General features: G+C 42.7%; 2 protein-coding genes across 5 annotated transcripts; both read left to right on the top strand.

The window, feature by feature from the left end:
• Positions 1–570: 570 nt before the first annotated feature.
• Positions 571–7,501, top strand: mvb12a (multivesicular body subunit 12A). Its single transcript, XM_034544402.1, has 10 exons — positions 571–684; positions 1,959–2,048; positions 4,181–4,264; positions 4,912–5,011; positions 5,272–5,401; positions 5,539–5,679; positions 5,971–6,074; positions 6,163–6,221; positions 6,387–6,452; positions 6,566–7,501. Exons 2-10 carry the CDS (start codon positions 1,959–1,961, stop codon positions 6,650–6,652), a joined length of 861 nt encoding a protein of 286 aa, XP_034400293.1. The 5' UTR covers positions 571–684; the 3' UTR covers positions 6,653–7,501.
• Positions 7,502–8,779: 1,278 nt separating this feature from the next.
• Positions 8,780–15,711, top strand: LOC117735605 (transcription factor AP-4-like). Of its 4 annotated transcripts, XM_034540339.1 has the most exons (8): positions 9,352–10,183; positions 10,772–10,920; positions 11,260–11,425; positions 11,542–11,640; positions 12,814–12,984; positions 14,228–14,374; positions 14,496–14,666; positions 14,810–15,711. In XM_034540339.1, the coding sequence occupies exons 3-8, from the start codon at positions 11,351–11,353 to the stop codon at positions 14,963–14,965; spliced, it is 819 nt and encodes a 272-aa protein (XP_034396230.1). In that variant the 5' UTR covers positions 9,352–10,183; positions 10,772–10,920; positions 11,260–11,350; the 3' UTR covers positions 14,966–15,711. The 4 variants fall into 4 exon arrangements, with proteins under 4 accessions (XP_034396212.1, XP_034396230.1, XP_034396241.1 ...); XM_034540321.1 differs by lacking the exons at positions 9,352–10,183; positions 10,772–10,920 and adding an exon at positions 8,780–9,210; XM_034540350.1 differs by lacking the exon at positions 10,772–10,920.
• The last annotated feature ends 1,138 nt before the right edge of the window (positions 15,712–16,849 follow it).

Here is a 16,849-nt window from a genome sequence, read left to right as displayed (position 1 = left end):
TATATGTTATCCATTAAACCAGTAGTGTGTGCATGCCTAGTTTTTAACACCAGTCTCGTCACACATCTTTTCCTTGCCCTTTAAAACCCCCACTACTCCATACAATTCATCCCTTCTTTATCTCTCATTCCCTGTTACCCTTTTTCATTATCCTCCCCTCGCTCTCCCCTCTCCTCCTCCAGTCTGCCCTGCTCACCCTCATTTTCATGCAAATGAGAATCGATTCTTCTCTCAGCACCCCTCTGTCCACACCTAGTTATATCTGCAGTGGCCTATATGTTTGTTGTGAACGAGCCAAAACAGGCTAAATGTTTATTTCGCCCTTTGTCATTCGGGTACACGAACAACACAAACAGCTGAGAACCAAAGAATATCAAACATAGCAGTGCGGGTACACGTTTAGCAATGGGGGGAGAAAAAAACACATGTTTAATGCATGTATGGCGTGAAATTGGACAACAGACTGTTTCTCCGACTGTTGTAATGCTGCCACCTGGCGTGCAGACTCGAGTCGGCGTTTAGCGGTGACGTCTTGCCCCGTGGGCTGATGGGAGTTGGAGTCAGAATGGAGTCAGTACTTCCTGCTTGGGAGAAAACGAGCAACACATTGCGGCTGTACTCTAAAAACGTTGTTCGCGTGCCAGCCCGGTTCACCTCGAAGAGACAGAAGTGGACCCAGAGACAGTAAGTGTTGTGTTTTACGGGTTGTATTTGTCAAAAGCTGGCGAGCTCATTTTGAACAAGCTGCAACGAAGTTGTGTCAATGGAACAGTGGCTCCTTTGGTAAAGTAAACTCGCCTTGGCGTGGAAGTGACCGAGAAGTACTTCGAAAAGGACTCCGGGTCCGGTTTTCTTATTAATAACTCTATTGTACACGCGAGCTGGTTTGGAAACATCGACCGAGTTGATACCAGCGCGCATGTCAAAGTTGTCAACAATGAAGCACTTTAAAGTGTCAGAAACTCAACGTGGATCGATTTAACCTCGAGCTACCTGCATCTACCTGGTATTGATTTCCCACCCTGATACCAAACCGAGTTCACACAATAACAATTAGGAGCCTGTTACGCAAGCAGGCTGTCGGCAAGTGATTATGCCTTTTACATGTCTCACTTGAAATGTGTAATTTGTTAGTTTACACGCATTTAAATATGTTGTCCGTTTTAAAATCACTGCTCATACTTTTCAGATTTTGGCTTTATTCAGAGTTGACTAAAAATGGCCAGTTTCTGGTTATTTGATAATCAAGTCAAATCAAACGGCGATGTTCTCCAGATACCTCTAGATTTAAAAAACAAAAGCCACTCATACAACTTTTACTAGATGTATGCAAACAATGCTTTTCTACCTGAAGGCAACATGCATTAGTTACCATCAGAGATGTTGCCTTACAGTGGGCGCTGTGTGTCCTGACAAACACATATTGTGATATATGAAGACGCATCCCTTGATAGAAGACTTTATCCATAACAACCCCTACGTTCTACCAGAATAGGGGTTCTTGGTAAAAAGCAAATAAAAATAAAACATCTCAGATAAAGGAACATGCAGAAGTTCCCAGGATGGACTGCCACTTCACTGATGTAGTTTTTGGAGGAATTCTTGCACTGAATAGGATCTTTCTGTCCTAAACAATGTGACTTAAGGATAACATTAATTCTTAGAGTCAATGGGAGCCTGTTTACCTTTTAGTGAGTCCTTTTTTTGTCACATGGACACAGTGAATAGGTTTGCAATGCAAATAGGTTTGTAATGCCAACCAGTGCCAGAGAAAGCACATTTTTACACACGCACAACAGATAATGACTCTCTGCTACCTCAGTAGAGTCATTTCTATTCAAAAACTCCACTGTCAGATGAGAGGCTGACAAGATTTTATATAAGTTTGTCTCTACCAATAAAAAAAATAAATGGATGTGACTTCCTTATTTACTACTATTCCCTTCTTCCTTCCTCAGATGTCTGTGATGGAGCGTGGGGTCGTCCGGCCAGTCACAGCAGTGGCGTGGACCTCCAACACCAGCACCTGCCCCATTGATTTCACCCTGGTATGTTTACTTATACAGATATTAATGTTGTGTACAACTGTTCATATACAATAGTGCATTGTTGCCCCTGGAGTAACAATTTTAAAGCATTTAAAAACCTACCAAATAAATAGGAACCAGGCATTTCCTTGTTTCACTCAGCGGTGACCACAAATAGTTTGCTTGATTATTGTGAGAATTACAATATATCTTCCCTTCCTCGCTTGAGTAACTGACAACCTGAAAGACCCATTCTATACTGGGATGTACTGGGATTTACTAGAGTGAGGTTGTTTTTTCTTGACCGATTGAAGTCATATCATGATGCAAACTCACAGTGGAAGGAAACGTGGATGGATCAAGTGTGGATGGGGTTATAGTCCTAGGTCAGGGGTCGGCAACACACGACTCTGGAGCCACATGCAGCTCTTTAGCCCCTCTGTTGTGGCTCCCTGAGGCTTTGACAAAAAAAGAATATATATATATTTATTTATTTATTTATGTTTTCCCCAGTGGACAATCATTCAAAGGGAACACCTCTTATCTTTGGGTTTGAGCTAAATACTGTGTCACTGAAAATAAAATAAAAAATTATATTTGTTTAACTAAAATGTGTGTCACATCCTTTTACGTTGCTGTCAAGGGTTTTTCCCTGCAGGTGGCTCATCGTGATATGCAGAGCCCCGCCTTAAACTGTCACGGAAAACAATAGAGAGTTTAATTCTGCGTGGGCGTATTCATTTGCTTTCACTGCCAACGATGATGGTTTACCTGTATGCTTGATATGTGACAGGAATTATCAAACATGTAATGTTGAAAGACGCTTGATACTGCTGAACAGTATCAAGCTGCAGACGAGCGAAGAAGAGCGATTTCTCAACTGCTGCAGCAAACAGAGCAAATAAATCTACTTTCGGGAAGTCTCCAAACTCAACCTACATAGTTGTCTGACCAGTATATATTTTTTCTACTCTTCATAATAATTTGATTTGTTATAACCGGTAAAATAGCAATACAATGTCAACAATTGTCTTTATTCTGTTTCTATAATTTCATAAATGCAAAAAACTATAGTTTTGTATATATATATAAGCATAACACTTTATAAGCTGTGATATCAAATAGCTTTTGCGGCTCCGGACACATTTTATTTGGTGGAAAATAGGGCCAAATGGCTCTTTGGATAGGAAAGGTTGCTGACCCCCTGTCCTACATAGAGGTCCGTTACAAAGTACAGTATTACAGGGTTAAAATGGCACAACCTCCAGCATTAGGGTGAAGTAAAATGTTGTTGGAGGGCAGTTTGAATATGTTAATGAACTGTAGACATTTTGAGGATACTCTCAGAGAGCTCCTAACTTAGCCTCAACAAATGTATCAAGGAGTCCTGGTTCAGCCGGGATTTAGAAAACTTCCCTGAGCAAGGCAGGGACGGAAACTGTTACCGTAGTGAGGAGCTGTGGCTGTAGGTATGTCTCGCTCTTCTAAAGAGGTGCGATTGGTTGATTAAAAAATTAAAATGCACACTTTGAATGGACAGTTAAATCGATCGGACTAATCAGAGAATTTAGTCTCTATTCAGACATGGTGTGATTTATAATGACTATTCTATATCAAGAACATCTCTGTTGAATATGTTGTACGCCATACTTTAAAAGTAGGCTTCAAAATGTTTACAAGCACAGGCCTACTTGCACAGTAGCTTCTTCACATGCTGATTGATAGCTGCTATACTCATTTATCATGCATGGTCGCCATGCAAAGCTATAAACCAGCAAACACTGTTGCATTTTTCCAGCTGCCAAAGTCTTCGTGTTGTGATCACTTTTATTATTGTGTTGGGGGAGAGATGTGAGCGTATCTCTCGTGACCACAAACATTATCCTTGCACCATCTAATCTGAAGCGTTTCCTTAACTCACTATCATTCCACATTTGGAGAATATTTCTCACCCCCTCAGAATGACAGGGAGTAATGCCTTGCTAAAGAGAACAGGGAAGTCAAGTGTCATTTGAGTGAAACGTGGTGGCCACCTGGCGTTCTCTTTGCCAAATGACTTCCCTTATTACACACCCATTTTTCATCTTGTTAGTCAGATGCAGTGTGTCTAAATGTACCTCTTCTCGCTCTAATCTTTCTCTGTCCCTCTGCAGATCAGCATCACAGAAGACGGAGCAGCAGCGAACTTTACACGCAGCTTTGCGATGAAATCTGGATATTACCTCTGTTACAGCAAGGTAACAGACCGAGATCAAATCACAGATATACAGATATGATCACCATATTCCTTGCGTATTGCACTTGTCCCTCCGGTCTTCTATAAATTCAATTCAGTTTATTTTGTATAGCCCAATATCACAAATTACAAATTTGCCTCAGAGGGCTTTAAAATCTGTACACATACGACATTCCTGTCCCAGGACCTCACGTCGGATCAGGAAAAACTCCCAGAAAAAAACCTCTCACAGGGAAAAAAAGGGAAGAAACCTTCAGGAGAGCAACAGAGGAGGATCCCTCTCCCCAGATGGACAGAAGCAATAGATGTCATGTGTACAGAATGAACAGCATTACAGAGTTACAACACATTCAATGAATATGACAGACATTTATGAATAATTGGTAGTAGGCATGGACCATGATCCAGACCTCCACAATCCATGAAAGATAAGGAGGTAGAGTGGAGGGGGGGCTGGGCTCATCAGCAGGGGCCAACACGGGAGGCCGGCTCACCAGGCATCAGACACCGCCAGGTCCAATGGACCCTATGAGATGTGAAATCACAATGACTCCGGGGAGGAAGCAGAGTTAATAAGGTGCAATGGAGATATGTACATTCATCCATTTCTCTCTCTCTCTCTCTCTCTCTCTCTCTCTCTCTCTCTAGAACCTGACAGCTGGTGTGGTTGTGTCGGACATTCAGCTCATCTCAGACAAGGAGTCTATTCCTCATGGTTACTGCTATATAGCAGAGCACCTCGAATCAAGTGAGTCTTTTTACACTTGTGAGGACTTCTTGCCTCTCACCATCACAACTAAACGCCCATCCTTTACCCTGACTTAAACTTAATTCTAACCTTAACCTTGAAAGCAAGTCTTAACCTTAAAATAAGTAGATGCACTAATATCCTCACTACCATGGTGAAAAGCTACAATCGGTCCTTGCAAAAGATAGCAATGCAAGCACTTTATGATATTGATGTTTTTCTGGTATTTAATGTCTTATTTACTCGGTGTGTGTGTCCAGAGGCCTCCGTTTGGAAGAAGAAGCGTGTGTGTGTACGCGTCGTCCCAGTGGGCAGTGTGGACACAGCTGTGTTGGATATCAAAGTGACTGCCAAAAGCAAAATGATGTTGCAGCACTACACATATGTGGGGTTGGTAACGTTCACAAACACAAACATTTGACTTGCCGCTGTTTTTTCAAAACAATTCTTAAATTCCATAACCGGTGGTCTGTATTCAGATGTGCATTCAGTACTTCATGTGTTATTTAATGTGCTTTTTTCTCCAGCGACGTCCATGGCTACGTGTTGTGGTGCAGAAAGGGCCATTTTTCCAGCCCCATGCCTCAGGCAAAGCCCCGCAGTGTCAGCCTGGACATGCACAGAATCTCATTGGAGCAGCCGTCTGCTCTTCTGCCCCTTCGACCCAGGTGCACTACTTATTTAATATCCAGAGAATAATACACAAAATGAATACTTGTCATTGTTTATTCGGGGGCATATTTTGGCTCATCTGGTTTAAACAGAGCCCTTTTAAATGACATTAACAGACTGGAAAATGAACATTGGTAACTAATGTGACATAATTGTAAGTTTCTCTTCATAAAAAGTAGATGTAAAGATTTGTGAGAATGATGTTTTGTAACTCCACAGTCGAGGACAGTTTGTATTGTGCTGATGTTTTACTCTTGGCATGAATACCTATCTACTTGTTTCCGCAGCAACCCCCTTCATCTACTGCCACAAAATAAAATGAGTCAGAGACGCCACAGCCTCAACATCAAGGACAACTCGGACAAACCTGCTGATACCCAGGGGATCACAGGTACTCTACGTCTCTCCCCGCACACAGGAGACATATTGCTATTTCTCACAGCACTTACTCAACTGTTACCTGCCTTCACTCTCTGCAGCTTTAGATGGAGTTCCCTTTAGCCTTCATCCAAAGTTTGATATCCAGGCCAACAGCATGGTGCGTTTGACATTTTGATGAATTTCATTCCAAAATGCAGTGGGGTTTTTTCTTCTTTTTTCCCCTTATCTCCAGATTTTTGCGTTGTCACCCCAAGCTTCTGATATAAACATGTGTTCAATTCTTTCTGTTTGCCATCTCTCGCTCTCTCTCTCTCTCTTTTAGGCCCTTCAACTGAACTCTCAATTAAACAACATTCGTATAAAGTCCTTTCAAGACATTGAAAATGAGGTAGGGTCACATCTGGCTCTCAATTTCAGCTCTGTGATCCTTGAATTAAGACCGTGCAATGTTCCTAACAAAGAATACACTCATTTTGCTCTGTTTTGTTGGGTTTCTTTCAGTATAACTACACTTTTGCGATGGAGGAATCTGCTGCAAAGAGAACAAGACCATCAGTGCCAACAGAAGGCGCCCAAACAGCTCAGTGATCTTTGAACTTTGACAAAGTAACAATGTCAGACTTGTGTGTTTCGCTGTGTCCAAAAGCGTCCAGCATAACACCTCCCAGCATGGTACAGTCGAAGGATAATCACACCTACATGTGCACTGTAGGCTTCTAATATTGGGCATGACAATCATACTTCAGAGAGTTTATTTCTCTTGCATTCCTTTTTATTTGTCTATCATGCCAAGTCGACACTCCATCACCATCTTCAAGCATTCCACGTTTCTATTTGCCAAAGGAAAGGCCTGTTTGAAGGAAATCATACTCGTAATGATGTTGTTGCCCTAAAATGTTTTTTAGACCGTTACAGGGTTAAAGACGTAATGAATCTCTGTACAGTATCTGCTATTTGGAGACGACTCATCCGCAGCATTACGCCCAACTTTTTCCAGAATTTAGACTAATTGTATGCTTCACAAAATGCTCAATCATATCATAAATAATTTCTTAAGCAGAGCTGTAATGTTGAACTTAGCTGCAGACGTCGATCTGAACTCCATAGATACACGAACATATCTAAATGTCGAATATAGAGTAATTCTTCATAAAGAGTAGTCTACTACTACAGGTTTGTATTATTACAGACGATACATAATATATCTTATTTTAAGGTGAATGGAGGAAGGTTGTATATTTAGCTCGGTGTGTCATACTTACGATGTGTGGGGAAAAAGGGAGAGAATCTGGTTGTTGTTTGTTTGTTTTTTTAATTATCAGGTGCAATAAGGACCAAATATTTATCTTTTGACATTGTACAATATATAAAGACATGTTTTATTGTCTGCATAGTAAACTTTTATTGCATGGAAAAATAAAAACCAAAAAAACACTACTTCCGGTGTGTTGTTTACATACAGTACCACCTCAGAGCCACTCTGCACATAAGGCACATTTGATGAATGAAGACTAGTTTGAAATGCAGCTTTGAGAATGTAAATTGTGTACAATACGATAATGTGCAGTAGGCAACGGCGAGAAGAACTGAAGCATTAGTCGTTTTATTGTGGTGGCCTCACCAACAGCAAGTAGTTCAGATGGAAGGATGTGGACAGAGACAACAGGTGTTGACCTTTTTTCAGCAAGGCCTTTATGCACACAACCACATGCTGAACAGAGAAAGTGGTTCATTCATTCCTCCGTCTTTGATTTTTCAAGCCACTCTTGGATTCAAATCAGTAGTCTGAATCGTGAATGGCATATTTAACTCTAGAATCTGTTGATAAAATTAAACTTGGTTGAGTCTCCTCATTCACAAAAACAACTTCTTAAATGGAAATGGTGATTTTATTGCCAATTCTGGATCCATTCTCTATATCATTTCCATTATATCCTAAATATGTTATGTTATTCCACCCTCAGGTTATTATGCATTTATTCACAACAGCTTTACTTTTACAGATCCACATGTTTACAGCTCTTTTGAGCGTAACATTTAACATTCAATTCAGCATTATTCAATAGTTGTAAACACGTTATTGTACATTACTGCCACCTGCTGTACCATGTTGGACTATCAATAATGGATATGTTATGTATACATTAGCTTTTACATAAATGTGTCCCTGCATAGTAAACTGTTATGCAAGGTTAAATGCTTCATACGTTTTGTAAATATATATATATTTTTCATGTGTGTGTCAATAAGACAAATATAAGTTACCAAACTCCAAAGTGATGCCTCAAAATAGCTTGTTTTGACCAACGCTCAGCTAATCGAAAGGGATTTCATTTATACTGATTTATATATACAATAGCTGGTAATCTAGATTTGATAAGAGGGAGATGGATGTATAGAGAATCCGTGTAATTTAAAACCAAACGGTACATGATGTCTCCTTGTGGTGTGAACATCTGTAATGTAAGTGTGTGCAGCAGTAGGTGTCACACACAGAAACAGGCATCATGTTATCTAATGCCAGTTAGTGTGAGTCTGCGCTATTACTCAGTCGGTGCTCGTATTTAGCGCACACTCCGATCACATGTGCGGCAGCGCAGCTACACGCGGACCCTCTTTCTGGTCTGTTTGTTCTGCTTTCCGGAAAACGGACTCTGATTCCAACCAGCTGTTTCCCGCCTCGCACAGATCAGCTGCACACACACACACACACACACACACACACGTAGTAGGCGGAGGCAGCAGACACACACACAGACACGTAGTAGGCGGAGGCAAGAAGCCACACACACACATTGGAGGGAACCCCATCAGCTGTGGGAAGCAACACAGCTTGAACTTACTTTTATTTTTCTAAGTCTATTCTTCGGATTGGCAGATTTTCAAGCGGTATTTTAGATATGCGCCATTGAGGAGGACAGCGAGAGCTCGGTGCTAAAAAAAAACCTACATCACCAGGCGATATTTTAACAAGGACAGCAGTGGAGGAAGAAGAAGGGAAGAAAAAAAAAAAAAAAAAAACAGAAAACACGGACTACAGAAGGTGGCTTTGGAAGCATGGAATATTTCATGATGCCGACAGACAAGATCCAGTCCTTACAGCATTTCAAGAAGACGGAGAAGGACGTTATTGGAGGTCTCTGCAGGTGTGTAGCTGACTATTTTTCTGTTGATACGAAACCGCCTGCACAAATCAGCCCTCGTGTCGCTGTAGCGTGTGTGTGTGTGTGTGTGAGAGAGGGAGATGCAGCCCGACTTCAGTTAGCATGCTCTGCGTTAGCTTCGCCGCGATGCCTTGGCAGCAGCGGCAGCAGCGTGGTTGGAGACATTAGCAGCTTGTTGGCCAGCTGCTGCTGCGGCGGTCGGCGGCGATACGGGAGACAGTTGAGCCGATGTTGTTGCGCCGTGGGGCCCAGTGACATGTGATTAACCCAAAAGGGCACGTTTGCAGCCATTCCGCTCGGAAATATGTAAATCGGCGGCATGAAATCGATACATTCGCTTTCAGTTGAACGCCAACCACGTGGTAGTTAACGTGTTCCCCGCCGCCGCGCCGCTTTACACCAAATCACACGCTCCAAAGCAAAGTTTCTCGCGCCCGTTCCCGTTCTCACGGAGTAGCGCGTGCCGCGGAACTAATCTGTCGGTGTTTTGAACGCGGCCACGGTAGTTGTTGGGGTTTCACGGCACTGTGTGCGTAGCAGCCATGGTGCCGTGTGCTAAACTTAGCTTAGCATGGCTAACGAGTCGGCTACCAGGACGCACTCGTTTTCTAACCGCGTCGTGTGCGCGCGGACTCGCGTCCACGCGTGTGTCTTGGCGTGTTTAACTGAAAGGTGTCGTGAGTGCGACTGGGTGTCTCCGTCCCGGAGCAGCAGACCAGAGAGTGGCCGCTTAGCTTCGTGCTAACGGTGGAAAGCATTGTTCTCCACGATGCCAGGGGGCCTGCTGCAGCTGCTGCTGCTGGCGGAGTCACATTTCACTGTTGCTGCTGTCCAGACTGCCCGACGCGCCCTCCGGCGGCCATGTTGAAGAGCCACAGCTGACAACAGCTGATTTCATCTCTAAACTTTAATAACAGCGGCACGTTTCAACTGCGTGGGATGGATGCATTTGTTTGTATGTTCCCGTTTCTGATCGGATATCTGATGTGTGGAAACCAGACGACAGTAAATATAATGATGGGCTGAAGTCATCAGAGGACAAACGTATCCTCATGTTTCTTTAACGCCCACTTTAACGTCTCAATCTAAGCATGTGTACATACAATAACTTTTGATGGATAAACGATGTAATCCCAATAGACGAAATGAAGCCCTACATGTTGCTTATACTCCGCTGTCTGCTTTACATTAATTATATGGGCTTTAACCAGTAGATAAGGATGCATTTAAGAGGGCTTTTCAAAATAAGATTGAACTGAAGAGCATAATTAAGCAATTTAGAGATTAATGTTCATGCATAATGCGATGGTAAATATGTTGTTTTAAGGTGTGTTTTCCCCCCAGCTTTTTAGTTAAAGTTGGTTTTACTGGCTTGTAAACACACAATCAAGTCCGACAAAATGTAGCTCTGAACATTAGAGTATGGCTGCACACCCACACACTCTTATAGAGAATACCTATTCAGAGCCATGTGCATCGTGTCCTCTGTCTGACCTCTTTCATTTTTGTAAACATCTTCTTCTTGGCACCTAATCATCTTTAGGCTTAATGGTTCACGCACTTCTCCCCCTGATCAAATGCAACAAAGAGGGGTTTGCCACCATAACATCCAATCTCGTGGGGCGGTGTGTGAGTGAGGGGGCACTGAGTTCAGCCAAACTCCAAGATCTCCATGCGGCTAAACTGAGGAATGTGAGGTTGAGACTAAAACCTAGTTAAGAGTCCAGGTTAAAGGATTAAGGAGTCCATGTCAGAGATCAGCTCATTGGTCATTTTATCTTTGCTCTTTTATTACTAACTATTTTTTGTCATTTCACCATAAGTCACTTTTGTCTTTTTGCTGCGTTTTCTGTGATGTTTGACAGCGTGTTAGAATAATTTGTTAGGAGAAACTTTCATCTTTTTACATAAATAGCAAAATTAGATGAAGGTTGAAATGTGCGTCTGTGAAGAGCTAATGCTTTCTCATGGACGCAACGCCGATGTGGACAGAATAATGAGAGCCTCTCTCCTTTGACCTTGCTCCCCCAGCCTGGCCAACATCCCCCTCAGTCCGGAGACGGCCCAGGACCAGGAGAGACGAATCCGCCGTGAGATTGCCAACAGCAATGAACGCCGGCGCATGCAGAGCATCAATGCCGGTTTCCAGTCTCTCAAAACAGTCTTGCCCCACACAGACGGAGAGAAACTTAGCAAGGTGCAGAAAACATGCAAACACTGACGCTTTGTGACAGAGCGCAGATCATGACACAATGTTATGTTTTTGGTCCATGCACCATTCTCATATTCACTTTTTGGGTCCATCCCTGCCAGGCGGCCATCTTGCAGCAGACATCAGACTACATCTTTGCCTTGGAGCAGGAAAAGACGCAGCTCCTGGCACAGAACAACCAGCTCAAACGCTTCATTCAGGTACATTGTTTTTCATCATTGTTTGTAACCCATTTTTATATATCTTTTATACCTCATTAACACGAACAATCCTGTTTATCAAGATGTAGGGTTTTCTACTTTCAGGCCATCTTCAAAAGATGTCGTATGTAGTCGCATTGTTGGCTGCTATTTGTAAACACGGCATTAGAAATGTTCCCGCTCATTGAGCAAGCGGGCTGTGATGGTCGAGCGAGCTAGAGTGTGGGGCGCCAATTGTTCGAGAGAACAACGCCTTGAATCAAAAGATGAAAACATTATGTTCTGATTGTTTCACGACGGTTCCGTTCTAAAGCTCAAGAACATACATTCTTACAAACCTGCAGCAAGGTGCCGGACTTTGAATGAATGCAGCCCAAGCCTCGCGACACGATGTATGCGTTCTCTGTGTCTGTCTTTGAGCTTCAGGCGTGACAAACGTGACCTGGGAATAAGAACAGGCTGCGCAACCTGTAATAATTATATTTGCATAATTGTAGTCTGGTAAATGTTATTGTTTTCATCAGCCCCAAATGACTTCTGTGTTGCGACGGCTCTTTCGCACGCAATGTTTTGAGAAGCATAGAGCTGCAGACGTTCCTCTGGTAAAGGTCGGTCTTCTGTGGACTGCTTCACGAGGCCGTGCCAGTGTGGGGCGTGTAGTGTGAGTGTGGAGCGGGTAGGAGGTGTCACACCACGTCTCTATCAGCTAGCGATCAAACGGCATCAGGTAGTTTGTTCGCTGCTCTGGCGAGGCTTCTCATTGAGTTCCACCAGAAGCACAGACAGCGTAACGCAGGGTTGATTTAATATCTGTGATTTATTGCAACATATACAGGTATAATTCAGCCAAACATAGATGTTGTATTTGTATAGCTTGCAAGTGTTGGCAAAGACAGTGCAGTACTTTCTCAATCTGTATTCAGCCGTGTGTGTGTTTACCTGGTTCATTTATTTGCCAAGTTGTTGCTGCACCTGGCGTTTTTGTTTTCTTGCCCAAACGGTCGTTTGTTCAGCTCGGCACAAGCAGCATGTGTCTTTTTCAAATAGAGTGGAAGCTTCTCTGATTCTGTGCAGAGACTAGTGCAATGTTGGTTTGATGAATTTGCTAATATGTCATATTTATTATACCGTTTGTTTTACATTTAACCTTACCTGGTCTCTGTGTCACTCCAGGAGTTTAGCGGCTCATCACCCAAGAGGAGGCGAGCAGAGGAAAAGGATGAAGGCATCGGGTCTCCAGACACGCTGGAGGAGGAGAAGGTTGAGGAGGTGAGGAGGGAGATGTTAGAGCTGCGACAGCAACTGGACAAGGAACGCTCCGCTCGTCTGCAGCTGGAGGAACAGGTGAGACAATCAGGAGTGTTCTCTCACTCCGTCTTATGATTAAGATATTTCACCATTTGTTGATTGTGACACTGTTTGTTTGTGCCAACTGAAACAAAATGCTACACAGACGTGCATAATGAACCATGACTCATTATGCGACTGCTTTCCACACTTAACAGAATTACGTTGTGATTGTTTGACAACTTCACCGATATTACTAGTTTTAAAGAAATGTTACCCCAAAATTAACATTTGTATTTCAATTACTTTCCCTGTGTTACCCTGAAGTTTCAAGTTGTTATTGTTTTTCAGAAAGTCAAAGGTGCATGTGTTTGGGAAGTAGTGAGGATACGACTGGATAAATGAGACTTATTATGCTGCATGAGATTTGGGAGAGTTTGAAAACCGATGCTTACGACTAGTTCTTCTGTTGTTAAACGCGGCTTCCTTTTTACGTTCATCAAGAGTTCACTCTGGTTTTGTATTCTTTGTTGATCGTGAAAGCATGCGAGGACAAATAATTTTTCTTTCTTTCTTGGAGCATTAGAGCAATACAATACAAAACAACCTTTTAGTGCACTTGACGGGGAGTTAAAGACATTGTGGATAAGAGAAGTGGACCATATCTCCAGGCTATGAAAGGGTCTCGTCACAGTGGACATTAACTAGCAAAACACCCAGACAAACTATTCAGTTTTACCAGTCTTTTCAACTTCTAATCAACATCTGTGTCCTGTACATGACAATCGGTCACCTTAACAAGGTGGTGGCTGGTGGTGTTGGCAAAATTACCAGTTAGTTTCTGATAGGCTCACATCCTGGATCTACCTGAACAGCAGGTTAAGACAATGGGCACTGAATAGGTGGAGACAAACAAACTTCAGCAGGTAGTGAAAGTAAAAAAGTAAACCGTTGAGATAATTACAGAGTCCAAATGGAGCTGAGCAGTAAGAAGAAAAGCAAATATTGGAATGACATTGGAAACAAATCAGACTTTTATTACACTACTTGTGTTAACATTCATGAATGCTATTTATCAAAGTATCATCAGTTGTATCAGTGTGTTACTTTTTTCTTTTATTGTGAATTATTCACAGTAGCTTTCATTGCTCTTCATTTACTTCAAGTAATTATTCTGATGTCGATGCTGGATTTCTGCAGTAATTTAAAGGCCTTCAATGTGCTTTGAGTTTCCCTTAAATTTGCCGCTGACGTAGTTCTTGCTGTGATTGACCTGCGTGCTCTGTGTGTTTGTGTGCAGGTGCGAGCTCTGAACTCCCAGCTGCAACCAGAGCGTCTGAAGGTGATCACTCAGCAGGTGGAGGAGGAGCAGGCGCTCATCCAGAGCCAGACGCTGTTACGGCTGCAGCAGATCCACGCTGCCGACAGACAACCACACAGTCCACAGGTCAGAGACGCTTCAAAACAAAAGGCTTCTGAAGTGAAGCATTCTGGGCTTCAAGTCATGCAGGGCTGAGCAGTAATAACACACAGTCTCAGATGAAGTAATATTTGGTTCCGCCCTCCAGGTGCTGGCGTCTCCCACCCCCCCTGCCCCAACCCGCCACCCCACGGTCATCGTTCCAGCCCCGACACTAACCCAGCACCCCCACCACCACGTCACCGTGGTGACCATGAGCCCTTCTGTCCACACCAGCACCGTGTCCACGTCCAGACAGAACCTGGACACTATTGTGCAGGTAGGAGTTTGTTTTGCTTTGTGTAGCCAGCTGTGAGTAAGCACAGTCTCAAGTTATCGTTCCATCGTGCCAATAAGAAGAGTTGTTTCTGCTGCAGCCATCTGTTACATTGCATTCAGTATGTTTTGTTCTGCTGCCTTTAGGCCATCCAGCACATCGAACGCGCTCAGGAGAGGAGAGCGAGTGCCGAGGAGGAGCAGAGACGAGCCGTCATCGTTAGCCCCGCCCACGTCGCCATGGACACCGCCTGCTCAGACACAGACACCGACACAGAGGCCGAGGACTGCTCGATGAACTGATCCCCCCCCCACCCCATGAACTCACATACACACACACAAACACTTAAATACCTACTCACTGTAAGATTCCCTCCAGGAGCTTGACTACTTTAAAAAAAATAATTTCGTTGGCATTACCCAAACTCCTAAATCCAGTGGTTAAGCTCTGTGTCAGTCTTGTACTGTAAAATCAAAAAAAAATCGTATGGTCATCGCGAGAGGAGGCCCTGTGGGATTTCTGGAAGCTGTTTTTCAATGCCAGAGCCGGCCTGTGGCGACTTGGAAACTCGAGGGTCTCCTCGTGTAAAAAGCTCTCGTCACCGGTCCGTCCTCCTGTGTGTTTGTGTGTGCTACATGCAGTCGCAGTATCACAGTTAACTGTCGTCACTGGCACGCTGACAGTATTATTTGTGCGACAAATTGTTGGAGCCAGTACAGTGGAGAGTTGAATGTAACAACACAATAAGCAAGCAGCTCTTGAATCTGAAAAGGGACATGGAGTTGCAGATATTTCTTCCACCAGTCTTAATTACTTAGTCTTTTTGTTTCCTGGTCGGCTCGGTGATATTCTAGTGCCAGTGGCCACGAAACTCAACTTAAACTACAACAGAAGGCATTTCTAAATTAAAAAGTTAGGGACTAATTAAAACTTAATATCAAAGTAAATTTGAGGAAAGATGTTTATTGAAATTATGTCTGATTTACTTGAAACAGGTTGTGTTTTTGATATCTAAATAAGCCCTTATAAAATAAGCTGTTGAACAATTTACATTAATCGTCTTTTAGTTTTAATGTTCATGTTTTTGTTAACTTTTTTTCTGTCAGGGTTACTGAATGTCGAAGGTTAACATTTTGTTATTTTGAGATTAACAATTTAAATGTGGAGGTTTGTCGGGTTTTTTACAGAGAACCGGAGGCCTTGAGATATATGAAAAAAAAAAAAAAGATTTTTAATTTTCATTTCTTATCTACTGGGTGGCGATTGTTTCACCCCTAACTTAAAAAAGGATGTTTTTATTAAAAAAATAATTTTACGGAAAACAAATGGCATTTTAATGGCTGATATTAAATCTCAATCAGTCCGAGACGATTTGACTTGATCAAACTTCGTCCTTGCATATGAAAATCTGGCTGTTTGAATCTGAAACATGATTCACATGCTCTGATGGCATGAAGGCCTCCCGGTTTTCCTCCAAAGACTTCCAGTCCATCTCCTGCTCTTGGTTTGTTGATTTCAGTAACTATGCACTAGTTTTATGGTATTTATGCAATTCCATCTTCAGCACATTAGTCGTGTCCTTTATACGTGAGGTGAAGTTATCTATGCGCCGTTGATAGGTGTGTACATTACACCTACAGTATGTGTGAAACTAAACCTGCAGAATGTAGTCTCGTTGTCAACCTGGTGCTCTGCTGACAGCAGCGAGCCGAGGCCTAAACCCTTCATGTAACTTCACACTTTTATTACGTGACTGATTTATTAGAATTCTTCCGCGAAATGATCTGCGTCATTTCCACAGTTTGTAATTGCTTAGAGAGCAGGGAGGGGTGTTCTGGCAGCAGATTATGTGTGCTCTTGTTGTGATATAGGCTCACATAAATGTAAAATATGATCACAATATTAGGTAGGTCACATCTTGCTAAACTCCAACCCCAAAACAAGCATCATTTTGGAAAAATAATTAATTGAAGAGGAGATCAGCAACTTTTAATGGAAAACTAGGTGCATGCTGTTCTGTAGTTCAAGTTTTCAGATGCCACAAAAAGTGCAAACTTCCTAATGAAAAGTACTGAACTGAATTGAAGATCTCTCCCCAAATCTCCATTTATTTTTCTAAAGTGCACCACGTCTGTCCACCTCATGTTGCGTTGCTTATGTTTCTCGGGACTTTGACTGGAAATCCG

This window comes from Cyclopterus lumpus, chromosome 1, assembly GCF_009769545.1.
Source record: "Cyclopterus lumpus isolate fCycLum1 chromosome 1, fCycLum1.pri, whole genome shotgun sequence".
In the NCBI taxonomy this organism is placed as follows: domain Eukaryota; kingdom Metazoa; phylum Chordata; class Actinopteri; order Perciformes; family Cyclopteridae; genus Cyclopterus; species Cyclopterus lumpus.
The sequence above is the reverse complement of the archived record's forward strand: the minus strand, read 5'-3'. Positions and strand labels throughout refer to the sequence as shown.

What these genes read in the sequence shown, in the direction of transcription:
- mvb12a (XM_034544402.1), top strand. Translation starts at nt 1,959, where the DNA reads ATGTCTGTGATGGAGCGTGGGGTCGTCCGGCCAGTCACAGCAGTGGCG. An exon ending in TGATACCCAGGGGATCACAG is followed by an intron (nt 6,075 to 6,162) that starts GTACTCTACGTC and finishes CACTCTCTGCAG; the next exon opens with CTTTAGATGGAGTTCCCTTT. An exon ending in ATATCCAGGCCAACAGCATG is followed by an intron (nt 6,222 to 6,386) that starts GTGCGTTTGACA and finishes TCTCTCTTTTAG; the next exon opens with GCCCTTCAACTGAACTCTCA.
- LOC117735605 (XM_034540321.1), top strand. Translation starts at nt 9,122, where the DNA reads ATGGAATATTTCATGATGCCGACAGACAAGATCCAGTCCTTACAGCAT. An exon ending in ACGGAGAGAAACTTAGCAAG is followed by an intron (nt 11,426 to 11,541) that starts GTGCAGAAAACA and finishes CATCCCTGCCAG; the next exon opens with GCGGCCATCTTGCAGCAGAC. An exon ending in GACAACCACACAGTCCACAG is followed by an intron (nt 14,375 to 14,495) that starts GTCAGAGACGCT and finishes TCCGCCCTCCAG; the next exon opens with GTGCTGGCGTCTCCCACCCC.